The sequence below is a fragment of the Psittacula echo genome, assembly GCF_963264785.1.
Source record: "Psittacula echo genome assembly, chromosome: 26".
In the NCBI taxonomy this organism is placed as follows: domain Eukaryota; kingdom Metazoa; phylum Chordata; class Aves; order Psittaciformes; family Psittacidae; genus Psittacula; species Psittacula echo.
In genome coordinates this window covers 1987860-2013576 of record NC_137761.1, presented here as the reverse complement: position 1 = coordinate 2013576, position 25717 = coordinate 1987860, and the positions used below count along the sequence as shown (strand labels likewise).

At 60.5% G+C, this 25717-nt stretch overlaps 4 protein-coding genes across 6 annotated transcripts; 1 reads left to right on the top strand and 3 right to left on the bottom strand.

Moving 5' to 3' along the window:
• Positions 1-419: 419 nt before the first annotated feature.
• LOC308230268 (uncharacterized protein) lies at positions 420-6228 on the bottom strand (the record flags this gene model as incomplete). The annotated part of the gene is made up of 6 exons (XM_080634881.1): positions 5858-6228; positions 5614-5787; positions 3241-3425; positions 2429-2573; positions 1940-2269; positions 420-883 (listed from the first exon to the last, which is right to left on the bottom strand). The coding sequence occupies exons 1-6, from the start codon at positions 6117-6119 to the stop codon at positions 420-422; spliced, it is 1560 nt and encodes a 519-aa protein (XP_080491007.1). The 5' UTR covers positions 6120-6228.
• A 1064-nt stretch (positions 6229-7292) lies between these two features.
• On the top strand, positions 7293-11518 carry LOC308230203 (natural killer cell receptor 2B4-like). Its single transcript, XM_080634791.1, has 8 exons — positions 7293-7424; positions 9152-9472; positions 9543-9821; positions 10072-10191; positions 10631-10797; positions 10929-10994; positions 11074-11133; positions 11222-11518. The coding sequence occupies exons 1-8, from the start codon at positions 7334-7336 to the stop codon at positions 11291-11293; spliced, it is 1176 nt and encodes a 391-aa protein (XP_080490917.1). The 5' UTR covers positions 7293-7333; the 3' UTR covers positions 11294-11518.
• Positions 11519-16318: 4800 nt separating this feature from the next.
• On the bottom strand, positions 16319-20726 carry CTSS (cathepsin S). The gene is made up of 9 exons (XM_080635095.1): positions 20640-20726; positions 20391-20518; positions 19862-20070; positions 19570-19692; positions 18937-19086; positions 18638-18862; positions 17532-17697; positions 17006-17108; positions 16319-16520 (listed from the first exon to the last, which is right to left on the bottom strand). Exons 3-9 carry the CDS (start codon positions 19985-19987, stop codon positions 16421-16423), a joined length of 993 nt encoding a protein of 330 aa, XP_080491221.1. The 5' UTR covers positions 19988-20070; positions 20391-20518; positions 20640-20726; the 3' UTR covers positions 16319-16420.
• A 1074-nt stretch (positions 20727-21800) lies between these two features.
• On the bottom strand, positions 21801-25154 carry CTSK (cathepsin K). 3 transcript variants are annotated; one of them, XM_080635094.1, is made up of 8 exons: positions 24187-25154; positions 23465-23606; positions 23236-23358; positions 22989-23144; positions 22696-22914; positions 22450-22615; positions 22269-22374; positions 21801-22186 (listed from the first exon to the last, which is right to left on the bottom strand). In XM_080635094.1, the coding sequence occupies exons 2-8, from the start codon at positions 23585-23587 to the stop codon at positions 22087-22089; spliced, it is 993 nt and encodes a 330-aa protein (XP_080491220.1). In that variant the 5' UTR covers positions 23588-23606; positions 24187-25154; the 3' UTR covers positions 21801-22086. The 3 variants fall into 3 exon arrangements, with proteins under 3 accessions (XP_080491220.1, XP_080491218.1, XP_080491219.1); XM_080635092.1 differs by having other exon boundaries at positions 22269-22615; XM_080635093.1 differs by lacking the exon at positions 24187-25154 and having other exon boundaries at positions 22269-22615; positions 23465-23717.
• Between the last annotated feature and the right edge of the window lie 563 nt (positions 25155-25717).

Here is a 25717-nt window from a genome sequence, read left to right as displayed (position 1 = left end):
AGCGATTTCCCCGGGAGAGCATTTAGACGGGAGATTGAATGAGGAATTTACTGCCAGCACTGAGACAGCACCAGATCACTTATTTATGAGAACTTCTTGACAGATCTGCTGCTCAATAATGGATGGCACGCAGCGTTTAGCCAGGGTCACCAGTGAATCATTCACCTCCTATCAACTACAGGAGGGGTTCTCAGTGATGATCTCCCCCACGTTTGAGGCTGGAAACAGGAACCTGATGCTGTCCCCAGTAACAGCGGTGTCCCTGCATCCCCTCGCTTGGTGCTGGGATGGGGTTTGGTGCCAAAGGGCTGGTGGCTTTGGGAGGAAGAAGCGTTGACGCATTTAGAGCAGCTCCTTGTGCAAGAGATGAGGAACCCGGGTTCACGTCACATCCTCGAGGGGCTCTGAGCAGAGTAACCTCATCTTGCCCTGGATGGGGAAACTGAGGCAGAGGGGACGCTGTTCCCGGAGCCTGGAATCCAGGCTCGTTGCTGCCATGGGGATGGTCCCTGCAGAACGGTGATGCCGGGGATCTCAACCCCTGCTGAGACCCCATTCCCTGCCTTGGTGCCTTTGTCCCTGGTCATGATGTGGACAGCGGCCACCAGCAGCACCAGTGGCACGAAGACCCCGGCCATGAGATAACCCTTCACCAGGCAGTAGCGGTCCTGAGCCCGGCAGGACCCCGGGGGCTGCCCCCCACCTGTGTCCTGTGCCCTGGTGTCCCCAGCACCAGGCTCCAATGCTCCATGGGGATCCACTGTGCTCCCAGGGGGTCCTTTGGTGCCCCCAGCACCAGGCTCCGATGCTCCATGGGGATGCACTGTGCTCCTGATGGGTCCTTCGATGTCACCAGTCCCGGGCACTGGCACTGGAGATCCATCTGTGGGCACAGGGCATGGTGTGAGCCATGGGGCTGGGGCAGGAGACAGGGGGCTGGCTTTGGGTACCACCAGGGCTGGTGCAATGGGTGCAGTGGGTGCAGTGGGTGCAGTGGGTGCAGTGGGTGCAGCGGGTGCAGTGGGTGCAGCAGGCATTGAAAGAGGAAGGGGGATTTCTCCACTGACCACATGCCCATCCTGAGCTCCTCCACACGGCCAAGGGGAAATGCTGAGGGCTGGGTGGGCTCATGAGCAGGGAGCTCGTGTGGTGGCAGCTCATCCCCTGCTACAGGCTGGGAGGGAAGTGATGCAGAGCAGCCTGAGGAGGAGGACTTGGGGGTGTTGGTCCATGAGAAGCCTCCCATAACCCGGCTTCAGTGTGAGCTTGAGCCCAGAACCCCCCTGTGCTGGGCGGCATCAACGGGAGGGGAGCAGCAGGGCAGGGAGGGGATCCTGCCCCTCTGCTCTGCTCTGCTCTGGGAGACCCCCCTGCAGCACTGGGTGCAGCTCTGGGGTCCTCAGCATAAGGACATGGAGCTGTTGGAGCAAGGGCAGAGGAGGCCACGAGGATGAGCAGGGGCTGGAGCAGCTCCCATAGGAGCCAGGCTGGGAACATTGGGGCTGCTCAGGTTGGAGAAGAGAAGCTGCGTGGAGAGCTCAGAGCAGCTCCCAGGGTCTGAAGGGGGCTGCAAGGATGCTGGAGAGGGACCTTCATCACTGACAGGACAAGGGGTGATGGGTTCAGACTGAAACAAGGGGGATTTAGGTTGGATATCGGGAAGTTCTTCCCTGTGAGGGTGGTGGGACACTGGAACGGGTTGAATGGAGGAGCTGTGGCTGCCCCATCCCTGGCAGTGCTCAAGGCCAGGTTGAACACAGGGGCTTAGGAGCAAGCTGCTCCAGTGGAAGGGGTCCCTGCCCGTGACAGGGGTTGGAACTGGATGATCTTAAGACATTTTCCAACCCAAACCGTTCCATGACTCTATGATTCTACGCCAGGGGTGGACCCAACGCAAGCCTGGTCCCCTGAACCCTCCTCCCTCCATCCTTGGACTCACCAAGAACCAGCAAGGAGTAGTGAAAGGTCTTTGGGTTGGTGGGGTCAGACAAGGTGTCCACGACCACCTCGTAGCTCCCACTGTCCGATGGCTGCAGCGGATTGATCTCCAGCGAGAGGCTGTTGGGGTGGATGAGCAGCCGGCCCCGGAACTCCGGCAGGAAATCAGTGGTGAACATCCTCACCCTGGGCTTGGCCTCAGCAATGTGGGTCCCTTTGGTCCTCCAGGTGACCCGCACAATGTCATGGGACAGGAGATGCAGGGCTGGGAAGGACAAGGACTGCCCCTTCAGCCCCTTCAGCAGCTCCACGGCACAGCAGAGGCACAGACCTGCAAGGGGATGGTTGGGAGGGGGAGATGGTGAGGGTGGTCTCCATCTCCTCCTGGTCTCCATCTTCTCCCTCCCAAAGCATCCCTAGGGATGCTGCTGTGCAGCCGGGATGCCCCAACCCATCTGCCCTGGCCTCCCAGACCCAGGAGCATCCTTACCCCTGGTTGCCACCAGCAGCACACAGCAGACAAGCGAGGTCCCAGCTCCAGCCATGTCCTCTCCACATGTGTGGGGCTGAGCAGATGCTGCGGTCCCCGACCCATGGAGATGAGTCCCACAGGGGGAGGAAACCCCCCGGCAGTGCTGGCAGAGGGGATTGCACAAGGCTCATCACCAGGAAGGACACCGGGGGGTGGTGGTGGGTGAGGGAAGTGGTGCCTGGTGGTGGGACGGGCCCCATGGGGGAAGTGATGGCAGTTGGTGCATGACAGGATGTGCTGAGGGAGAAGAGGAAGGGGCAGCTCCCACTGTCCCTGCCCATGGCTTTAGATGAGCTTTAAGGTCCCTTCCAACCCACACTGTTCCCAGGTTCCCTTGTTTTGTCTTGTGCAGATGATGAATATCCCAATGGAGGTGGTGGGACCAGCAGCTGGGGTTTCAGATCTCTCTTGCTGGGTGGGACTGGCCGGGCAGAGGTGGTGCCAGGGTCCTTCCCCTGGGCATCCCAGCACTTTTCCCGTTAGAGCCAGCTGGGAACAGGGACTCGGAATTCCCAGGACAGGGGAATTTTCTCTGGAGAGGCTCAGTCCCCCTGTGGGATGCTCTTGGTGGGAACCTACAGGACCCATCTTCCATCCCTAACCCATTCCAAAGAGAAGCTTTCCATCCACTTACTGCTTCCTCCAAGTGATTTGGAACCAAGGCACAGCTCCAGGGCTCAGCTCCTGCGGGATGGGTGCTGGGGGGGTGGTTAAGGGACCCCAGCCAAGGGCCAGGCTGAGCCCCCCATTGCTCAACCCATCGCGGGTACCACGGAGCGCGGTCGGGTGCTGCCACCTCTCGGGCAGAGCCGCGCTCCGGCCAGGGAGAGCATTTTGGGTTCAATTGAGGTGATTTTGAGCTCTCCATAGTTGAGGTTTTTCCTCCTCCCACGGTTTAGGGGCAGGCGGGAGGCCACGGGGATGGGCTGCGAGGGAAAAGCACTCACAAAGGTGCCTGTTCGCAGAGAGGGAGCTGGAGGGGTCCCCCTGGGGACCCCAGTGGTGTTATCCAGGTGAAAACCCTTCCGGGATGGCCACCCCCTTCCTACTCCCACCTGCACATCCCAAACCGTGGTTTGGCCGCTCCGGCCGCATTCCCGAGCACCGGAGGGATTCCAGAGGTGGGGAAGCAGCTGCGGTACAGCCCCGTGACACCACCCCCCCCACCCCCCCCCCCATCCGCCCTGTGCTTCTCCGGGAGCAAGTTTTGCTGGCAGGGGGATGAGGACCCGCGGATGATGCGCTGCATAAGAACACCCTCTGCAATGCGGTGCTTGCGGGAGGCAGCGTCTCCCCGTCCTCCTCAACGCTGCCTGCGAGATGTGCCAAACGCTTCCCGTTCATTCCTGTCTCCCTTTCTCGTTTCCCAGCCTCTCCTGCGGATCGAGCTCCCTGGGCACAGCTCTCCCAGCCCAGGGAAGGTCTCCCGGAGGGAAATTGTTCCCTGCATGGGGAATGGAGCCTGGACAAAAGCTCTGATTCATCGGCTCAGCCCCGTCTCCGGAGCCTTGCAAGATGCTGCTTCTCCCTTTGTAGCCTTAATTAGGTTTTTGCTCGTCTGTCTGCGAGGGGGAGGAAGGGGCTGTGGAATCCAGAGGGAAAAGCTGACGGAGCTGCTCCAGCCAGCTCCATCCAGGCGGGGGGGGGGGGGGGGGGGGGAGTGTCAAGCCGTGCCTCAGTTTCCCCCACTGATGGCCCTGAAGCACTGGGTTGCAGACGGGTGAAGGAGCAGGGCCCATGAGCTTGTGCATCCCTTGGGCACACAGCAGGTTTCAGTCTAGCAGGAAACCCGCAGAGCTGATCCCATCCCTCTCTGTTTCCAATGCTGTGGCCTTTTCCCAAGATTTTCAACAGGAATCTGCCCCTTTCCCACCCGCTGGCCCAGTTTTCCCATAGAACCAGCCAACGGCCCCTGCTGTGGGAGGCTGTTCTGCAAGTGGGGTCCCCATCTCATCCCATGCAGCACCCAGTTCCCAGCCACAGTTTTCCTGCTGACATCCAACCTGGGAATGGCTCAGGACCGCCTCAGAGGCAATGAGCTTACCATAAGCAGATTAGCGGGCTGATCGGAGGGCAGAAGCAGACGGCGGGACGATGGGATTAGAGGCCACCAGCATCCCATCGTGTGTCTTGCTCTCTTCCAGCAGCACTGTGGTGATGCTGCTGGGCAGGGGACAGTGTGGGACAGGGGACACCGAGCCTCAGCAGGGCTGTGCTGGGCTTGTCCATTCCTCATGTCCCGGGAAAAGTCTGGCTCATAGGAAAACCACTCTCGGGATGAGCTCATGGACATCTCACACTGATCTAAGGAGGTGGCGTCTGTTGGTTGGGGCTGGATAAGGGACCAGCAAACTGCTGCTGTGCACAGATAACACAATGTTCCTCCCATCTGGTGCCCCAAAGGAAGAGTTGGGATATTTGGGAGAGGGAATAAACCTCTGCAGTGGGAGGGTGACTGAAGGTGCATTAACACAGGGCTGGGGGGAAGCACCTCAGTCCCCACATTCCGATCCCATCAGGGTGGCTCCATCCCAACCCAAGGGGTCTGGCAGGATGGAGGGTGGTGGAGCCTGCCCCTCCTTGACAAAACCCAAGGGAGAAGCCCAGCCTGGGGTGGTTGGAGGAGAGCATCATCAACCTTTGGCCCATTTGCCGTGTCCTCACCGGAAAATAGCCCAGAACTTGTCCAAGAACCCAAAATAGAGAACATCAAGGGAAGAAAGAGTATATTTTTCCTTAATCCATGCTCAAGCGGGTTAACAGCTCTCCATGGCTTAAAGCAGCTCATTTCTTGGGGTGTTTGAGGCTGGAGCTGATGCACAAAGTGAAGCAGGGGCTGGTGGCTGCTTTGCAGGCTCCCACTTTGGGGGAATCCTACCCAGCACACAAAGAGCCAGGGACACGGCAGGGAAGGAATCCCTGCCGCCGAGTGAGGACGTGTGTGATGACCACGGTTCCCCAGCACCATCAGAAAGAGCAGCCCCTTCTCTGCAGTCGTACCTCGGAGCGCCCGCAGAGAGAGATGTTCACTTCAATGACCCCGGAATCCTGGAATGGTTTGGGTTGGAAGGGACCTTAAAGCTCATCCAAAGCCACGGGCAGGGGCACCTTCCACTGGAGCACGATGGGGTCGGCATCCGCACGGAACCGCCGGTGCAGCCGGGGCCCAGGCTCCAGCGCCCCCGCCGCGGCCCCGCTGCAGGACCAGCTGTAGGAGACGGGGCCGGCGCCGGGCGCGGTGCAGAGCAGCGAGAGGTTGCACCAGCCCCGCGCCTCGGGCAGGACAAGGGTCTCCACATGGGGGGGCTGAAGGGGCTCTGCGGGGATGGACACGCTCAGAGGCCGGCGGGGACGCGGGGCACAGCGCGCTGAGACCCCGACACTCACCCCACACCGACACGCGGAAGCACCGGGGGCTGACGCCACCTTCTGGATCCTCAAACTCGGCCTCGTAGAGCCCGGAGTCTGCCGCGTGAACCGGGCTGATCCGCAGGGAAAGGGGCTCCTCCTGGAAAACCGCTCTCCCGGAGAAAGGGCTCTTGCGGATGGCGGCGGGTTTATTCCTCTCAGCCACCAGGATCTCCTGGTAGGACCCTGCACCCAGCCCCCTTCTCCATCTCACGCTTGCCCATTCCCGCAAGGATTCCATTGGCAGACACGGCTTGTTCCTCACACTCCAGTGGTCCTAAAGCAGAGGAGGGTGAGCAAGGGACTGGGAGATGCTTTGTGTCTGGGGAGGGAGCACAGCCCCACTTTGCCCATCCCCATGGATCTGGGGCTCACAGCCTCTCACATCCTGTGCCTTCAGCCCTGCCATGGGGGAGGCCAAGCAGAGGTTGGGAAACCACTTTCAGTTCCTCCTTTGCATCCTGTGCCTGCTCTTATCTGCTGCTGAGAAAGATGCACTGTGCCCTGTGGGGGTATTTTCTCCCTATATATAGTTATCATTTAAGGCTCATAGAGAGGGAACCCCATTTCCAAAGGCACCACCCTGCGCTGGGCCTTCTCCTACAAGCCAAACCCTCATAGGCAGAGGGTTTCTTCTCCTAGAATTGCAATACTTGAAAGAAAAAAAGCCATGTTTTAACCAGGATTCCTTCTTCATGCCCCAATTGAAGCCATAATGAGCTTTTTGGCCCTTCCAAAAGGCCTTTTCCCTTCCATCTCTGATTTGTAGGGTTTGATTTCTCACTCAACAGCCCAAGTGACTGCTTTGACCCCATGATGAGCCATTCACTTGCAAGCAGCCAGCCCCAGGAGCAGGTTCCCAGGGCACTTCCCAGCCTCACACGGATGCAGAGGCTGGACACAACTCACTGCACCTCCTGCGGCAGGGCCACACTTACCTTGGGATCCACAGGGGAGGAAAAGGGGGACAAGGAGGAGAAGGGTGCGATGCTCCATGGCTATCCCAGGGAAAGGTGGGAATCGGGGCCCTGGCTTTGCATCCATTGCCCCTCACATCTACTGGCTCTCGGATCCCCAGTCGCAGGGCTCCTTGCACTCAGCTCTGCTCCTCAGTGGGCTGAACCCTGCTGCTGTGGCCTGCGGTCAGGCTGCAGGACCCGTCCGAATGTCACAAACCGCTTCAGCTCCCGAAGCGAGCTGCAAAGAGAAAGCAAACCCCCTCCAAAACCCCCCTTCCTCTGAGGTTTGCAGCCTCCGAGCCCTGCAGCTGCGCTCGCAGCGTGACCGCAGGGAGCCGGGACCCTGACCCCCCCCCCGAGGGCTGGGCTGGGGGGAACAGCGCAAGGGCATCACCCGGAGGTGGAGGGTGCGGAGGAACCGTGGGCAGAGGAAGTTGCCTCAGGACGGAGCCGGCTCCGGGGAGGTTCACGTCGGCCGCTCCGAAGCCGTCCCGAGATGCCCCAACACGAAGGGCACCGGGGAGGGAGTCCCTGGTGCGCGTTGGCGCTGCTGGTCCTGGCCGCGATGGTCACGGCTGGGGACCGAGGTGAGGAGGGGACGCGGGGCTGGGCTGGGTGGGAGGCGGGGGCTCGCTTGGGTGCAGGGGGAGCTGGAGGTGCTGAGCACAGGATGGGTGCAGGCACGGGGAGCTCTGGCTGCTGCCTGCACAAGGGATGGGTGCCGGGGTTGGTTGTGCCGCTGCGCCCGGGAGACAGAGAGGGTCTGGGTGGGAAGGTTTGGGCTGTTCCCGGTGCCCCATCCTGCCCGGGGCAGGCAGAGCTGGGAGCGCACTCGTGCAGAGCCGGTTCCCTCTGCAGCCAGCGCTGTTGCACTTGGGGCTCATCCAAAAGAAGTCATTTCCCTTTCGGAGCAGCACCCATGGCCCGAGCCCAGACGTGGCTTTTCCTGTACCCAGAAATGCAGCTTTAGAGCAGCTCCAGTGCCTAAAGGGGGGGCTTTGGACAAGGGATGCAGGGACAGGCCAAAGGGAATGGCTTTAACCTGCCCGAGGGGAGACTGAGATGAGCTCTTAGGCAGAAGCTCTTCCCTGGGAGGGTGCTGAGGCGCTGGCCCAGGGTGCCCAGAGAAGCTGTGGCTGCCCCATCCCTGGCAGTGCTCAAGGCCAGGTTGGACACAGGGGCTTGGAGCATCCTGCTCCAGTGGAAGGGGTCCCTGCCCGTGGAGCTGGATGAGCTTTAAGGTCCCTCCCAGCCATTCCAGGATTCAAGTCCCAGATGCTGTCACTGCTCAGAGCTGCACCAGGCGGGTGCTGCAGAGCCTGCAGCAGCCCGGGCTCAGCTGAGCTGCAGAACCTGCCTGCAGCAGGGTTAACCCACACTGCGTGGTTAGACCTGAGGAGCACTGACCCTGCAGGGTCACACTCACACCTTCGGGCCGCAGTTCACCTGCTCTGCACGCCCACTGCTCCAGCACCACGGGCTGAGGGCAGGAAGGTGCCCTCCCACCTTTCTTGCAGCACTTGGTGCCTGCAAAGCTGCAGTGAGCAATGCTCCTGGTGTCCTGGAGGCTCTTTAGTACCTGGTGTGGTGGTGGTTGAGGGGGGTGTCCCCTTTGTCACCAACTGCAGGTCCTGGTGGGAACTGATCGATAGTGGCTGCTCCTGAGCCTGCTCCTTCCTTTCCCCGGGGAGGATGCTTCTCTGTTTGCCTGCTCCAGCCTCTTGTATCCCTGGATCTGCTGGGCCCAGGGATGTCCCATCTGCACCCTGGCGCTGGTGGGGGCAGACATCCTCCTGCCTGTGCCTTTGCAACGCTGGAGCTGCTGGGGGTCTCCTGGCCATCTCTCAGCGTTCACACTGAGCACGGAGGCAAAACCCTGCCCAGGGCTGCGGGGTGAAGCCAAGCCCCTGGGGGCTGATGCTTGGCTCCATGCATGTGCTGCAGCCCCAGCGCTGCCCTGACCACAAGGAGGAAGCCACAAGGCTCTGGGGTGCTCGTTTCATTCAGGGGCTTTTTGTATCTTGCTTCTGCCGGAGCTGTTGACATCCGGGGCTGTGAGCACAGACAATCATGAGAGAAGGGGTCCAGCAGGGAACGTTCCTGTTGCTTCCCAGGCTGGATCTGCGAGTTAGGAGCTGGGGCACAAAGGAACGAGCAGATGCTGTGGTCAGAGGGTCTGCAACCGCCCCTGGCCAGGGCAGGGCAAAGGGTTTTGCAGGAGCAGGGTGCGGGCAGGCACAACCAGCTTGGGATGGGCACAGGAAAGGGAAACCTGACGTGGGGATGGGGATGGGCTCAACCCTCTTTGCTTTAGGACCACTGGAGTGTGAGGAACAAGCCGTGTCTGCCAACGGAACGCTGGAGCTGCTGCCAAAGAAACCCCTGCGGGAATGGGCAAGCGTGAGATGGAGAAGGGGGCTGGGTGCAGGGTCCTACCAGGAGATCCTGGTGGCTGAGAGGAATAAACCCGCCTCCATCCGCAAGAGCCCTTTCTCCGGGAGAGCGGTTTTCCAGGAGGAGCCCCTTTCCCTGCGGATCAGCCCGGTTCACGCGGCAGACTCCGGGCTCTACGAGGCCGAGTTTGAGGATCCAGAAGGTGGCGTCAGCCCCCGGTGCTTCCGCGTGTCGGTGTGGGGTGAGTGTCGGGGTCTCAGCGCGCTGTGCCCCGCGTCCCCGCCGGCCTCTGAGCGTGTCCATCCCCGCAGAGCCCCTTCAGCCCCCCCATGTGGAGACCCTTGTCCTGCCCGAGGCGCGGGGCTGGTGCAACCTCTCGCTGCTCTGCACCGCGCCCGGCGCCGGCCCCGTCTCCTACAGCTGGTCCTGCAGCGGGGCCGCGGCGGGGGCGCTGGAGCCTGGGCCCCGGCTGCACCGGCGGGTCCGTGGGGATGCCGACCCCATCGTGTGCGGCTGCAACGTGAGCAACGCGGTGAGCTGGAGCTCGGCCAACGCCAGCATCTCGGCAGCCTGCCGCGCCGCGGCCGCCGGTAACGCATCCTCAGCCCCGTGCAGTCAGGGGTTAAGGGATGCGCGGTCCTCTCTTGGAGTACCAAGAGCACGTCCCACTGGTGCCAAGAGCCGCTTCCCCTCCTGGGGAAGGAAGCACGGCAACCGGGTGCGAGTGATGTACCCACGCTGAGGTTTCCCGGCCGGGTCTGTCCTCAGTGGTGATGGAGACTGTTTAGAAACAGTTGAGGCTCATCAGAGCTTTCACCTTCGCCTCTCCTTCTGCTCCAGGGCTTTCCAGCATCTTTCCAGGCTGGGCAGTGGCAGTGGCTGTGCTGGTCCTGGCCATCGCCATAGCCCTTGTCATCACCTTCTGCTGGCGGAGGAAACGACAAAAGGATCCCCCAGGAGGTTTGTCCCTGTGCTCGTGGCACGGGCAGATGTGAGGCTGTGGCCGGGCAGCTCCTGGATGCTGTCCTGGATGCTCCTCATGCCCTCCATGCCGTCCCCGGGGCTCTTCCTCCTCCTGAGGCTAAGGGATAAGCCACTGGGTGCTGCCAGAGCACGAAGCCTTCACCCATCCCAGACAATGGAGGGTGCCTTGGGCTGATGTGTGGGTGAAGCATCCCGGACCTGGAGGCCTCATCCCATGGGGTCTGGAGGATGGTTTGAGTCTGGATATACACTTCATTCCGAGCTGCAGCATCCCTCTCCTGCCTGATGCCAACACAGGAAAGCCTCCCAGCACCCAAGGGACCTCTTTCTCTCTTTGCTTTGCTCCCTTGAGGGCTGCCCCCCCAAACGGGGCTGTAACCCCCAGTGTCTCACTGTGACCCTTCCAACTCCCCAGGACACATCGAGCAGGCACTCACTGTCTACGAGGAGGTGGGAAAAGCCCAACCAGGCCGAGACCCTGTGAGTGCTGGGGGTGGCCCTCGGGGACACCCTCAGAGCTCAGCAAGAAATGAGGCCGCATCGGGAGAAAACACCATCTATGCCGTCATCTGCAAAGCACAGGTAGGGCCAGGCCTGTGCTGGGGGGGCTCGAGCTGCCCATGGGCTGGATTCCTTCACCTCAGCCTCCGAGTCCACCCGTTTTTGCCCAGACTTTGCTGTTCTTTGTGCATTTGGACTGTTCCTCCCTGCAGGGCCCCAGTCTCCGTCAGGAACCCGAAAGCAGAACCATTTACGCCAGTCTCCAGCCCACCAGGAAGGTGAGGTTGTCCCGAGCCCATCACCAGGGTGCCGGGTTCATCCTGCTCCGCCTAATGGATGCTCTGCTCTGCTCCACAGTCTCTATCTCTCAGGAGGAAGAGGCTGGACCCAGCTTTGATTTCCACTGCCTATGTAGAGGTAACGGGCACCGGACATGGGAAGGTGAGCCCTGAGCTCACCAGCTCTTTGGGGCTGGGGTGGGCTAAACCCAACCGTGTCCTTGCAGGCAACGGGGTGCCCCAGACGCCCCCCATCACAGATCGTGCCCCCGGCTCCTACCGGCCCCCACCTCTCCTAGAGCCCCAGCAGGACCTTGCCTTCCCCAATGGGCTTCTCCTGGAGCACCCAGAGACCCCCAGCACACACCAGGATCCCAGCCAGCAAAGCCAGGAGCTCCGTCAGGATGGAAACAAGGGTTCAAACCCCATCTGTGCCTTGGAGGCTTCTGTGATGGGAAGACTCGGTGATGGGGACCTGTCTTTGGAGGAGATGGAAGTGAAATTGGGCCGATGAGGTCATGGGGAAGGGGACACACGTGATGTACGTGTGTTTAGCTCCAGCATGTGATCTGGTGGGGTTTTGGGCCTTGGCAGGTTTGATGCACCTCAGGAGTGTATTTTTAGGTGTCGCTACAAGCTGAGCTGCATGAGGCAATGGTGGTGCTTGTTTAATTAGCTTAAATAGCTATTTATAGCCCCAGATGTACCTTGGGCACAGGGAGGAAGTGGGAATTGCCTTGTTTGTGACTGACGAGTGATCGGAAGCTGGTGTGGAGAGGAACACTGCAGAGCTGCAGTGAGCTGGGCAGGGGAGGGGTGGTCCTGAGCATCGGTCCCTGCACTGGGCATGGCTCAGGCTGCCCCACAGCGAGCTCAGACTGGGCTCACTGCCCCGGCCCTTCCCATGGTCCATCCTAAGCTATCCCATGCTCCTCCTTGAGTAGTCCTGGGAGCAGGAGGTGGAGGAAGAGGGGCTCCAGCTTCAAAGCTCTTCCTAAAGGCAACTTCAAGGGATGAAAACACAATGGGGCGCTTTGATGGAAGCAGTGCCCCTGCTCAGGCTTGATGGAGGGGATGGAAACCCTCCAGTGCGGGCACTGGGGATGCGGCCACATCCTTGTGGCTGAAGCAAGAGCCTCATCTCATTCCCTTTGCATCCCAAAACGCTGGTTCCCCATGCTCCGGATGAGCAGAAGCATCTGAAGGCAACAGCGGGAGCCTGGGGGCTGCTGCCTCCCCCAGCACGGCTCCACCGCCGAGCTCTAATTCATGCTAATGACCTGCTTTGCATAGGGGAGGTAATTTGCAGCTCCCTGCAAGCGCTGAGGCAGCACTTTGCTCCCTGCCAGGGAAGTCGGCTTCCCATCGCTGCGCTGGAGTGGGATGAGGGATCAGCTCGGTGCTGGAGCAGCATCCTCGCGCGGCTGCTGTCGCGCTCGCACTGACATCTCCTGGGGTGACCCTGGATCTCCTTCCCCATGGATGGGGGCTGCTAGAGATGCAGATAAACTGGGTCAGGGCCCAGCGGGTGCCATCAGTGCCCTTTGTTCCTGGTAGCGTCAGTCCTGGTGCTCCGAGCTCACGGTGGGATGGGGAGTGGGAAGATGCCAATGGCCACGGGGGCTCCGCTGCTTCCTGCACCCCCGGGCTGGTGCAGAACAAAGGAAGGATTCAGACCTTCATTAAGTCATAGAATCATGGAATGGTTTGGGTTGGAAAGGAGCTTAAGATCATCCAGTTCCAACCCCCTGCCATGGGCAGGGACACCTCACACTAAACCATGGCACCCAAGGCTCTGTCCAACCTGGCCTTGAACACCGCCAGGGATGGAGCATTCACAACCTCCCTGGGCAACCCATTCCAGTGCCTCAGCACCCTCTCAGTAAAGAATTTCTTCCTTAGATCCAATCTAAACTTCCCCTGTTTCAGTTTGAACCCGTTACCCCTTGTCCTGTCACTGCAGTCCCTGATGAAGAGTCCATCCCCATCATCCTTGTAGGCCCCTTCAGACACTGGAAGCTGCTATGAGGTCTCCACGCAGCTTCTCTTCTCCAGGCTGAACAGCCCCAACTTTCTCACCCTGTCTCCATACAGGAGGTGCTCCAGCCCCTGATCATCCTCATGGCCTCCTCTGGACTTGTTCCAACAGTTCCATGTCCTTTTTATGCTGAGGACACCAGAACTGCACACAATGCTCCAAGTGAGGTCTCACGAGAGCAGAGCAGAGGGGCAGGATCACCTCCTTCGACCTGCTGGTCACGCTCCTCTTGATGTAGCCCAGGACACGGTTGCTTTCTGGGCTGCGAGCGCACACTGCAGCCGCCTCATGTTCATTTTCTCATTGACCAACACCCCCGAGTCCTTCTCCTTGCGCTGCTCTGAATCTCTTTGCTTTAAGCACCTGCTCTGGTCAAGGTTGGCAGCAGCGTGCTCGGACTGCAGCACGCACTGCAGCATCCACAAATCATCCCTCCCATCCCCTTCCCAGCCGCACTGGTTGGACTGGGGTCACGGGGATGCCCCAAACTGGTGCTGGTGATCCCTACTCAGGGGAGGTTTTCAGCTCCAGTTTTCATTGTGCACATGGGATTCACCCCAGTGCTACAGGAAACCCGGAGGGGGGCTTTGGACAAGGGATGCAGGGACAGGCCAAGGGGAATGGCTTGAACCTGCCCGACGGGAGACTGAGATGAGCTCTTAGGCAGAAGCTCTCCCCTGTGAGGGTGCTGAGGCGCTGGCCCAGGGTGCCCAGAGAAGCTGTGGCTGCCCCATCCCTGGCAGTGTTCAAGGCCAGGTTGGACACAGGGGCTTGGAGCAAGCTGCTCCAGTGGAAGGGGTCCCTGCTATGGCTTTGGATGTGCTTTAAGGACCCTTCAACCCGAACCATTCCATGGTTCTATAAAACTCAGCGTCTTTCCCCACAGCTTCAGTGGGGCTGGTGCTGGCTGAGGGGCTCTGTTGTGAAACCAGTGACTTGTGTGTGAGGAGAGCTGAGAAGCACCCGGGCAAAGCAAGGGCGAATTGCCATGGTGGTGGCACCGCTCTGAAGCTTTCCATGAGCAGGTGATGCTCAGCACCAGGTTTCTATCCTAGCACCTCGGGTGTTGTATCAAGGGCTGGATGTTTGTGCTCCAGGACACCCCGTGCGCTCAACGGCAGGGTAGTACTCAGATGAAGTTCAGATGGCAAAGCAAAGCTGGATCTCTATGTTGGTGGCACCATTCCGAAGCTCTCCATGTGTAGGTGATGCTCAGCACCAGCTTTAAGTCCTGGCACTTTGGGTGTGGGAGCAGGGCCTGGATGTCTGCACTAATCAGTTTGGTTTGTGGGCTGCCTGAGAGTGCTGTCCTGAGCTCAGCACACAGATGGACTTTCATGGGGCAAAGTAAGGGTTGATTGCCGTGTTGGTGGCACTTTTCCAGTGGTCACCATGTGTAAGTGATGCCCAGCGCCAGGTGTCTGACCTGGTGCATAGGTTTAGGAGCAGGGGCTGGATGTTTGCACTTGGGGCACCGTTTTCTGGGGCGCACGAGAATGCATCCTATATAGGCAGTATGCAGATCGACTTTGACGTGGCTAAGCAAGGGTGGATTGCCATGCTGGTGACACTGCTCCGGAGGCCACCATGTGGACATGATGCCCAGCGCCAGCTTTTTGCCCTGGCACTTTAGGTTTAAGGGCAGGGCTGAATGTTTGTGCTTAGCGAGCTGGTTTGTGGGCTGCCTGAGAGCACTGCCCTGAGCCGTGGTCTGCTGAGGTCTGACGGGGTGCATTGAGCCCCCCGGGGCTGGGCTGCTGCCGGGGCTGCTCCTCGCTGCTGTGCTTGTCCATGGGGAGCCTTGCCCCGTGCTCACCAGCCCTAAGGAGCCGCCGTGGGCTGTGCCCCGGTCCCGGGACCCTGCTGCGGGACCCCCGGCCCCGCGCAAAGGGGCTGCGGGACCGGGGACAAGCGGGGCCGCGGAGCGGTTCCTGTGTTTCTGTGACCGGTGCCCGCGGACGTGCGGGTGATGCGATGGGGGAGCGAGGCGGGAGCGCGCTGAGCCCTCCCCAGGGGATGGAGCCGGGCCCGCTCCTTCCTGGGAGCAGCGGACGCGTTTCCAGGCTGTGTCCGCACAGCCGGGTCCGTTCTGCAGCGGCACCAGCGCCGCGCAGAGCCCAGCCGGGAGCCTCGGGGCTTCCGTCGGTGCCGGGGCTGGAGCTGCCCCCGGCTTTGCTGCTCCGGGCGCTCCGGCCGGGGCTCATTGCCCAGACCCGGCCCCGTGGGGCTGCGGCTGACGCGAGGGCCGGAGATGGGTCCTGGATGGGTCCCGGTGCGCGCATCCCGGAGGGCCGGAGCCCGGTGCCCTCGGCCGAGCCGGTCCCGGCCCCTTCCCCAGCGGTCTGGGCCTCCAGCAGAGCCGGGCCCGAGAGCGGGGACCGGCCCCGGCCGCTTCTGCGGGGCTGGAACGAACCCTGCGTTCCCGGGACGTGGCTGCCGAGGGGCTCCGGACACCGCTCCCCGAGAGAGGGACCCTTTCCTATTTCTCCCTTCGCTATCGCTGCTCCTTAGCACAGTAACGGCTGGGTTTAGGTAAGTGATCAATGAACCTCTTTGATGAGCAGCGTTTGACCTCGTTTGTGTCTTAATCTCACTCTGGATATAACAACGAATCCCCCTGGCTTGGGTCCTCCTGGATTACACTGAGAGCAATGAGTGGTGGGGCTTCAAGCATTGGGATACACAGTTAGCAACAGCCACCCTGGTCAACAGCAGGGGATCTGCCAACAGGGATGAACTTCCGCATAGTGTAGAGTGGGATGAAGTTCCTGTGGTGCACATAAAGGATGTGCTGGGGAAGACAGCTCTGGGTTATTCCTGCTTCAGGTAAAGGCAAACCCACTCGTGGGGTTGCTTTTGCTCAGGGACCCGGGTATACTTGGTGGGTAATGCGGGAGGATGGGGAAGTCCGATGTTGGGAGTGAAGCATCACTCGTGGAAAGGGTCCTTATGTCGGGAGCCAAGTGAGAATTCCAGCCAGAATTCCACCCATTCCTGCCTCCAGAGACCAGATATTGGGTGTCGAACAGCAAAAGTGGTCTTTATTTCTCAAAGAACATCTGCAATTGCATCAGCATCGCCCAAAGAGGGAATGATTCCAGTGTCATTGTACTCAGTGCTGAACTGGAGAGAGGAGAGCACCGTCTCCATTGTGGGTGACCACAATTCTACTCTGAAACCCTCAAACAACCCCACTTTTCCCCCCAAAACAAGCCACCAAGTGCCTATAAATCACATCCCAACGTCCTCCCATGCAATTGCTCCCTCCCACCCTGCAACAGGCTGATCGCTGCCCACAGAGGTACGAAGCGGTTCCTGAGGTCGGTAGCTCTGGGTTGGTGGATATCCTGGGGTAGATCCTGAGGTGGATCCCTCAGGAATGCCATGTCTAGATGAGGGGGTAGGAGGCATAGCTGGCGATCCCACAGTGGTTCGAGTGGTTCCTTGCCATGCGGATGTAGCCCTCGTCTCCGAAGCGCATGCCCCAGCTGGATGGGACCAGAACCAAAGGGGCACAAGGAAACGTTAATGCCCTTCCCTGGAAGTGAAGCAGCTTCATCCTCATCCCAACAGGGAAAGGTTTTCATTAACCGCTTCCCAGGGCTCCTCATCCCGTTGTGCGGTTGGAGGAGCTCCAGCTCCCTTCAACTCCAATGGTTCTGTGTTGCGTTACATCAACACTCATCAGCATAAGGGGAGCTTAAGGTGGGTGTAAAGTGGGTTTGAAATGCATTTAAAGGTCCTTCACGCTGCTGGGGTGACATAAAGGTCCCCAACACGCTTCCAGGACCAAGAGCAACTTCCTGCTCTATAACAGCCCCTGTTGCATCCGGCTCCCTCCCACCTGTATAGCTATTGGACACTGGGACATTGTGAGGGTGTTGGGTTGAGCAGTGGGAGGTCAGTGAGGAGAAGACATTCCCTGCAGGCAGTGAGGCTGGAGATAACAAGCAATGGGTGGTTGTGTCCTTACCTGTTTTTCACGAGCCAGTAATCCTTGTCATCCAGGGTGCCGTAGCCGATGACGAGCACCCCGTGGTTCACCTCCTGTGAGCACTGGGGGTCATCGTACACCCCTGGAGCAAAAGGAGGTTGGAAACACATCATCAGACCACAAGACCTCATCCTCAACCTTCACTCCAGTGCTGCTGCCTCGGGCTTTGTCATATTGATGCGTCCAACCAGGAATTCAGCTCTAGCTTCATAGAAGCATGGAATGGTTTGGCTTGGAGGAAGCTTAAAGCTCATCCAGTCTCAACCCCTGCCATGGGGACCCCTTCCACTGGAGCAGCTTGCTCCGAGCCCCTGTGTCCAACCTGCCCTTGAACACTGCCAGGGATGGGGCAGCCACAGCTTCTCCATTCAACCCATTCCAGTGTCCCACCACCCTCAAGGGAAGAACTTCTGCCTCAGACCCAGGAACTTGCCCAATCCCACCCAATTTCAGGAGCTTTACATGCAGAAAAGGCTGTGAAGATCTCCAGGGTAACAGCACGGACCTGACTTGTACAAGAAGAAGGTGGGCTGGGTGGCATCAATGGCAACAGAGACTGGTCCGACGTTGGCCACAGCATCTTTGAGAGCTTCTTCATCAGCATAAGGCAGCTCAATGTACTTGGAGCAAGTGGCAGCTCGCGCGGAAGCATTGTATTGGCATGTCCCATTCTGGGAGGAACAAAAGGGAGTCCACCAGGAATCCACCAGGAACATCTCAGGACCCTCAGGTGCGTGGTTTCCATCAGCCCCCTTCTACCTTCTACCCCATTCTTCACTTTTCTTTGACCACCATTGCTCCATACTACGTACAGTACGCGTGTAGACCTGAAGGGACCTATCTTGTCCACCTCAACTCCCCACAGCAAGAGCAGCCAAACCATTGCAACACAATGCTCAGCCTGTGGTCTAGAAAGCTCTGATGACTCCTCCTACGTCCCTAGAGACACTGTCCTCGCTTCCTCCTCCTTCTGTCTAACCTACATTTCTCATGATGTAAATGAAGCCCGGGGCTTCCCACCCTCCTCTGGACAGAGGGAACAGCATTTTGGGGTCTCTGAAGCTGCCTTGTGCTGTTTGAAACCTTTCATTCCACTTCTCTTTCATGGACCGAGCCATGGGTCTGAGACCAGCTCATTCCAGGCCACCTCTTGTCTCTGGCCAGCAAGACCTTCAGCGTTGGGATCTTTGCTTCTCCCTCTTGTCTTAGGACCTCTTATCTGTTATAGGCAACTACTAAAGAACATCCTCACCCTACAGGGGATGGATTAATGCAGAGAGCTGAGAGCAGGACCCAGGCCTCCTGCCCCATTTCCCCTTCCCTGGAACGCGTTGCCCAATCATTTATGTAGGACAGAAAGAAACTTGTGGAAATTCTGGCTCCGGGTCCAGTCATTCACCTGGGGGGCAAAACAGAGTTCCAAAGGTCCCTTCCCTGTGTTTGAAAGGGCTGAGAAGATGAGGTGAAGTTGGTAGAAACCATGATAGGAAGAAGTAGGTGGGTGAGGAGGAAGGTGTCTGCACAGGGGGGAGTGGCCTCGCTGTTCCACGCTGCATTCCTGCAGGTCCCACAGGGAAGGTTGGGATTGGAGGCCCTGGCTCTGGTGCCTACCTCAGCCTTGTAGGGGTAGGACTCCTCGGAGTCGATCCCGTTGTTGTCGATGATGTACTGGAAGGCTCTGGTCATGAACCCGCCGCTGCAGCCCCGGTTCCCCTGCGCCACGGAGCAGTCCACGAGGTTCTGGGTGCTCAGCGACACCAAGGTCCCCGTCTTCAGCTTCACCTGCGCCTCGAGCGCTCCCACGGCGCTGAAGGCCCAGCACGAGCCGCAGGCACCCTAAGGGAGCCCCGGAGATGCTCAGACCCCGCTCGGGGACCAGGACATGAAGGGGCACAAGGGGAGCTTCAAACCTGGTTCTTCACATCCGTGACGCATCCCTTCTCCCGCCAATCCACCGTGTCCGGGAGGCGGCTGCGGGGCTGCGGGCGGGATGCGGAGATGCGCTGGGACCTGGGAGCGATGCTGAGCCCCGTTAACAAAGCTGCCACCTCCTTGCTGGTCTGGGGTGGGGGGAGAAAACAGTGGCTCACGATGGGGTCTCCCTTACACACTGGGTAGCTTGGGCAGCCCTTGGTCGGCTGTTTTCCTCATTGGATTTCTACCCGTTCATTGGAAAGGGCAAGAAGAGGAAGGAACAAAGCTCAACCCCAGCATCCCTACAAGCTGGGATGTGTCATTAACCACCGCCACCACCTCAGGACATTGAAGAGGGATGAGTTGCACATATACGTAATGACCAGGACCGGGTCTGAGCACCCCAAAGGCTGCGCTGAGGAGCTATTTCCTCACAGCTCGTTGCCTCACACTGGGAGGCTGAGCACAGGAATGCTGGAGCAGTTTGTCCATGGCTGCTTGAACCCACAAGGAGAAGATGGGCTGAGGAGCTGCTGGGTGTTTTCCCACCCCAAACCCATGCTAAATCACCCTCCTACGGGACGAGAGACCAAGACAAGCCCCATCCCAGCAGCGTGGCCGGTACCCACCATGTCCCCCAGGTGGTTCATGCCCAGCGTGTAGGAGTGCAGCCCCAGGGAGTGCTCCAGGTTGTGCAGCGTCACCAGGCGCAGGTTCCTCTCCCACGTCTCGCGTCGATCCCATTCCTCCTTCTGGAATCAAACCCAGCCCCGCGATGGGCAGCGACGGCCCCCGCAGCCACTGCACCCAATTCATCCCTCTAAAGGGTGCGCGTTGAACCAGCCCCAGCATCCAGCTCATCCCCATGGGGTGACGCTGGGTTATGGCAAGCAGCGCCCACCCCACCAGCACCAACCCTACCTCGTGGCGATACTCCTTGCCATGGATCTTCTTCCAGAGCTGCCAGTGCCAGTCCAGCGCAGGGTCCGCGTGCCCCAGGGCCACCACAAGTGTGGCCAGGAAGGCGATGGGAGGCAGCAGCTTCATCCCGCTCCAATGGGACCGGGCAGCCGGAGCGACACGGCACAAGCGCCGGGAGCAGAGGGATGGGAGCCGGGCTTGACCCCTTGCTGACAAATCCAATTGGGTAAGAGGCAGGAGGTGATGACATCCCTGACCTCGGCTCCCTGGCATGTCCTTCACGGGGTTTCTACGCCGGGTGATGCCCCCAGCTCCTGCCCTGAGTGCCCAGAGGAGCTCCCCTCCTGTCCCATTGGTGCCCCCCAACCCCTGCGAGGTGGGAAGGGGAATCCCATCCTGGCCTCACTGCTTGCAAGGGGAGAAGTTGGCTGGACCCAAGCCCTGAGGACACCAACGCGCAGGGACACATCCAGACACGATCCTGGTTCCACCCCGCTGAGAAACCCTCCCCCAAGGTGTTCCGCATCACCTGGCCACGAGGCTGCTCTGCCAAACCTGGGGCTCCAGCACAGCAAAAAGCAAACGAGGATCTCCTATTTCCATCCAACAGCAGCTCCTGAGGCAGAGCCACCTCCTGCAGCCCTGCCCAGAGAGGGCCTGGGGGAGATCAGAGTTAAAATGGAGCCAGAGTCAACATCAAAACCATCCTCCTGCAGTTTTACTTCCTCAAAGCTCCGTCCTCCCCAACGGGGGTTAAAGCCAAACGCACCCAACGTACCTGGAAAGGCTTCTCCTGGTGATGGGCACTGACCTGCAGGGCCCCGGCAGCGTGCGTGGGGTCAGTGGGGACAGTGGGGACAGAGCAGTGCCCCCAGCGCCGGGCTGCCCATGGCCTCCGAGCCTGCTCAGCAGCGAATCACGAGCCAGGAAGTGAGGGAATGCCCTGATTTCAGTTTCACTTCGCGGGAGCCCTGGGCTCAGCCGGAGCACACGATGCGGTCAGGGAACGATGGCACACGAGGGGGTCTTCTCCCCAGTACCCCCACATTAGTGGCAGGGCTCCCATGTGGCTCCCTCTCATGTGGCTTATGGAGGGCCAGGAGCAGGGCTCCCACTCAGCTGCTGTGATTTGAGCACTTCCGGGACTTGGTGCTGAGCTGAGAGACAGGATGAGCTCAAGCACAGGAGCCTTGCTCAGTGTACATGGGGTAGACCTGAGCTCCTGCCTTTATGCTGGTGTGAATGGGGTTGATCTGACCCCCTGCCTTGCTGTTGGTGTCTATGGGGTAGACCAGAGCTTCCACCCTCCTGGTGTGAATAGGGTAGACCCGAGCTTCCACCCTACTGGTGTGAATGGGGTCGACCTGAGCTCCCACCCTATTGGTGTGAATGGGGTCGACCTGAGCTCCCACCCTATTGGTGTGAATGGGGTCGACCTGAGCTCCCGCCCTATTGGTGTGAATGGGGTCGACCTGAGCTCCCACCCTATTGGTGTGAATGGGGTCGACCTGAGCTTCCACCCTATTGGTGTGAATAGGGTAGACCCGAGCTTCCACCCTATTGGAGTAGACCTGAGCTCCCACCATTGGTTTGAATGGGGTAGACCTGAGCTCCCACCCTATTGTGAATGGCGTAGACCTGAGCTCCCATTGGTGACAATGGGGTAGACCTGAGCTCCCACCTTGCTATTCGTGTGCTGCAAGGAGCCCCCAGCAGCATCCTCTCTCCCCACTTCACCCCAGCATCAGCCGTGCTTTGCCATCAGCTCCTGCCCCTTTTGGACAGGGGAAAGGACTTTGCCACCACTCCAGCCCCTTCCCACCATGGGGCCAGCCCCACAGGACCCAGCCCAAGAGTTTATTCCCAACAGTGTTTATTTACAAATAAAGTCCTATCGTTCCCTGCATCTCACTCTGGGACACAGGGCACAGGGGGACAGCGCTCTCCATGGGGATGTTCCATTCCCAGAGGAGCAGGGCCTGTTTGCACAAGCATCTCCGGGCGGATCAGACTCTCTGGAGCCGGCCCTGAGTGTCTGTGGCCATGGGAAGGCAGAACCCGGCACGGCAAAGGAGCTGGGGGGAGCTCATCCCAACTTCCACGGGGAGTTGGGGCCTCCCCCCTTTCCTGGGGAGATTTCGCATGGAAAAGGCAGAGATTCCCCTGGAGCAACGTCAGCGTCGGAGACCGGGAGCAAAGAGGGGAGCTGGGAGGCGGGAGGGGGCTCACATCCTGGGGAAGCTGGCGAGGTTGGCGATGCCGCAGGCGTTGTTCATGTTGCGTGCCAGGAGCACGTAGCCCTTGTTGCCCCACTCCTCGCCCCAGCTATGGGCAGAAAAGGCAGAGCCTGAGCCACGGGGGGGAGCCCAACCCGGTGGAGCCAAGCAGCCCCGGTGCCCCGAGGTACCTGTTCTTGATGATCCAGTGCTTGGTGCCCTTCTGCGTGCCATAGCCCACCGCCAGCACTGCGTGGTTGATGTTCTGGGCGTTGCAGCTCTCATCATAGTACACGCCTGGGGGACAGCGGGGGGGGTCACACACTGCACAAAGCACCCTCCGTGCCTCGGTTTCCCCGCGCTGCCCCTCACCGCGGCTGTAGAACTGGAAGGAGGGGAGGCTGGCGTCGATGCCCACCGAGACGGGGCCGATCCTGGCCACTGCCCTCTTCAAAGCCTTCTCGTTCCCCTCGGGGATCTCGCGGTAGCCGCGGCACTTGGCTGCCTTGCCGGTGGGGCTGTACATGCAGCTCTCATCCTGCGGGGAGCAGCAGGGTCAAGGGGAGGCCAAGGAGGAGTCGGAGGGGAGCAGACGGAGCCCTTGCCCCAGCCCCAGACCTGGCCGATGTAGGGGTAGGCATCCTCGGAGTCGATGCCGCGGTTCTGCCGCACGTACTCGAAGGCGTTGGTCATGTACCCGCCGCCGCAGCCGTCGTTGTTGGCCACGCAATCCACCAGGTTCTGCGGGCTGAGGGACAGCAGCTTCCCCGTCCTGCGCTTGAGCTGCCCCTCCAGGGCACCCACCGAGCTGAACGCCCAGCACGAGCCGCACTGGCCCTATGGGGACACGAGGGGTGACACCGGGGTGGCAGACACCCGGCTCCAGGCACCCCCAGCAGCACCCCGTGTACCTGGTTCTTGACAGGGGTCACGTAGCCTTTCCTCCTCCAGTCCACGGCCGCCGGGGCCCTCTCGGTCCAGTCAGGGACGTAGAGCATCTCGTTGCGACGGGGACGGCCACGGGGCACCTTCAACCCTGTCATTGTCCTCACCACCTCCTCGCTGGTCTGGGGAAGGAGCCGCGGGGGGGGGGATGAGCTCAGCCCCATGGATGTGCTCAGCCCCCTCTCTCCCACCCCATCGCTGCCCCACACTCACCAAGTCACCCAAGTGGTTCATGGCCAGCTCGAAGGTGTGGACGCCCAACGCGTGCTCCAGGTTGTGGGTGTTGATGTACTTGAGGTTCTTCTCCCAGATCAGCCTCCGCGCCGCCTCGTCCGCCTGCCCCATGGGGTGAGATGGAGCTGGGTGAAGGGGTCCTGCCCATGTCCCCCCCCCCAGCCCATGGGGACGGCCACCAGCCCCATGGGGCCATCACTCCCCATACCTCGCCGTTGTACTGCTTGCGGTGGGTTTTCTTCCATAGGTCCCACTGGGTGTCCAGCTCCCGCTCCGGGTGTAACTGGGCCACCGCGGGGACCAGCAGGGCCAGCAGCGTGGGCCACCACATCCTTGGGATGAGCTGAGCGCTGCGGATGGGGACAGAGACTGAGCCGGGGAGGGGGACAGGGTCCTGTGCCCATCACCACTATAGGGGACTGGGACCCCACATCCACCCCACTTCCAAGCCCTGGGGGACCCCATTCCCTCCCTGCATAGGGGCAGGGGGACCCCAGGAACCCACATCCACCAGGAGCAGGATTGGGCCAGGATCCCCCGCCCATCCTGGGGCCCCGGGGCAGCGCTGGCCCTGAGCAGCATCACATGAGCCCTGACTCCTGGCTCCCATTCCCGACGCCGGAGCCTTTCCAGCAGCCCCGAGGCACAGGGAAACCCTATGAGGGGTGCACAGAGCGGGGGGGGGGGGAGGGAATGGGGGGGACCTCCAGGCCCCATCCACCCCCTTTGCTTTACCCCCTCACCCCAGTTCCTCACCAGACCCCCAGGGCAGGGACCCGCAGCTCAATGCTCCCTGCCTCAGCTTCCCCTTTGGCACCTCTCGAGTCCCATTGCTGCCCCACAGGACCCCATTTCCATAGGGAAAAGCCACCCAAGTGCTCGCTGGGGGTCTCCCACCCTCCTCCCTGTACTCATGGGCCCCATCCTTACCCCAGCACGGTGCTGTTGCCGGGACGGTGCAGTTGGGACCGGGATACAGGCGCTGCAGCCGCGGCTCTTTTATGCTCCAGGATTGAGGAAGTTCAAGCGGCAGCTGGAAAGTTTTGGGAGCTGCTCCGGGGGTGGAGGGAAGGAGGAGACCGGGAAGGGGGGGGATCCAGCAGCGGCTCCCTCCCGGCTTCACGTGATGCTGAGTCAGCCCCAGCTCGGGGGCTGGTGCCTCTGGATACTGCTCCAGTGATGTCCTGCCCTAAGGACACCTCCTTGTCCCATAGCCCTGCCCCAGGGGCTGCTCCTATTCCCGGAGACCCATGCTGCTTCCCAACGGGAGCTGAGCACCCGCTTGCTTTGGGACACGGTGGTCCCAAAGGATGAGGGCAGGATGCGACCCTCCCAAGGGATGCTGTGTGACACCTGGAGCAGAGGACGGGGCCTCATCTTTGTTCCCAGCGTCCCCAAGCCAGGGCTGTTGCCCCATTAGGGCAGGATTCGGCCACTGGTGCCCAGTTCAGCCCTGAGCCCGCAGCAGCACAGGGGGAAGCAGGACCAGACGGTGCTTTCTGCAGTGACGGGCACCTCGTCACGAGGCTCCTGCCCGGGACAAGCAGAAAACCTTGGTCATGGCCTGGTGGCATCAGCCCCATCACATCGGGGACATCACCATCATCATCACCATCATCATCATCACCATCACCATCATCACCATCATCCCGCCATGGATGCAGGGACGGGCCCTCCCAGCGCACAGTGAAGGGGATGGGAGAAGCACCGAGGACGGAGCCACCCCTTAAGCTGTCCCCGTGTCACCGCAGGGGTCCCCAGGGACAGGGACCCGCACTCAGACCCCAGTTCCCCTTCCCCATAGTGGGGCTGAGTCAGGCTCCGCTGTGGACTCATGGCCCTGAGCACGGGGCCCTGACGCGGCCAAGTGTGACTCGAGGGTGAGGCCACCCATGGGGACCAGCACCCACAGCAGGGGCAGGGCAAGGGGAGCAGCGGTTTAGGGGGCCCTGCTCCATGCGGGTGAAGCCAAGGATAGCCAGGAGGTGGGAATAAGGTGAGGCTGAAGAAGGGGCACTGACTGCATCCCTTCTCCGGGAGGAATCATGGAATGGGTTGGGTTGGAATGGAGCTTAAAGCTCAACCAGCTCCAACCCCTGCCATAGGCAGGGACCCCTTCCACTGGAGCAGCTTGCTCCAAGCCCCTGTGTCCAACCTGGCCTTGAGCACTGCCCGGGATGGGGCAGCCACAGCTTCTCCATTCAACCCATTCCAGTGTCCCACCACCCTCACTGGGAAGAACTTCCCAATATCCAACCTAAATCCCCCCTGTTCCAGTCTGAACCCATCACCCCTTGTCCTATCGCTCCAGTCCCTGATGAAGGTCCCTCTCCAGCATCCTTGCAGCCCCCTTCAGACACTGGGAGCTGCTCTGAGCTCCCCATGCAGCTTCTCTTCTCCAGGCTGAGCAGCCCCAACAACCATTCGAGTACCCAAGACAGGCAAGAAGGGAGCACCCATG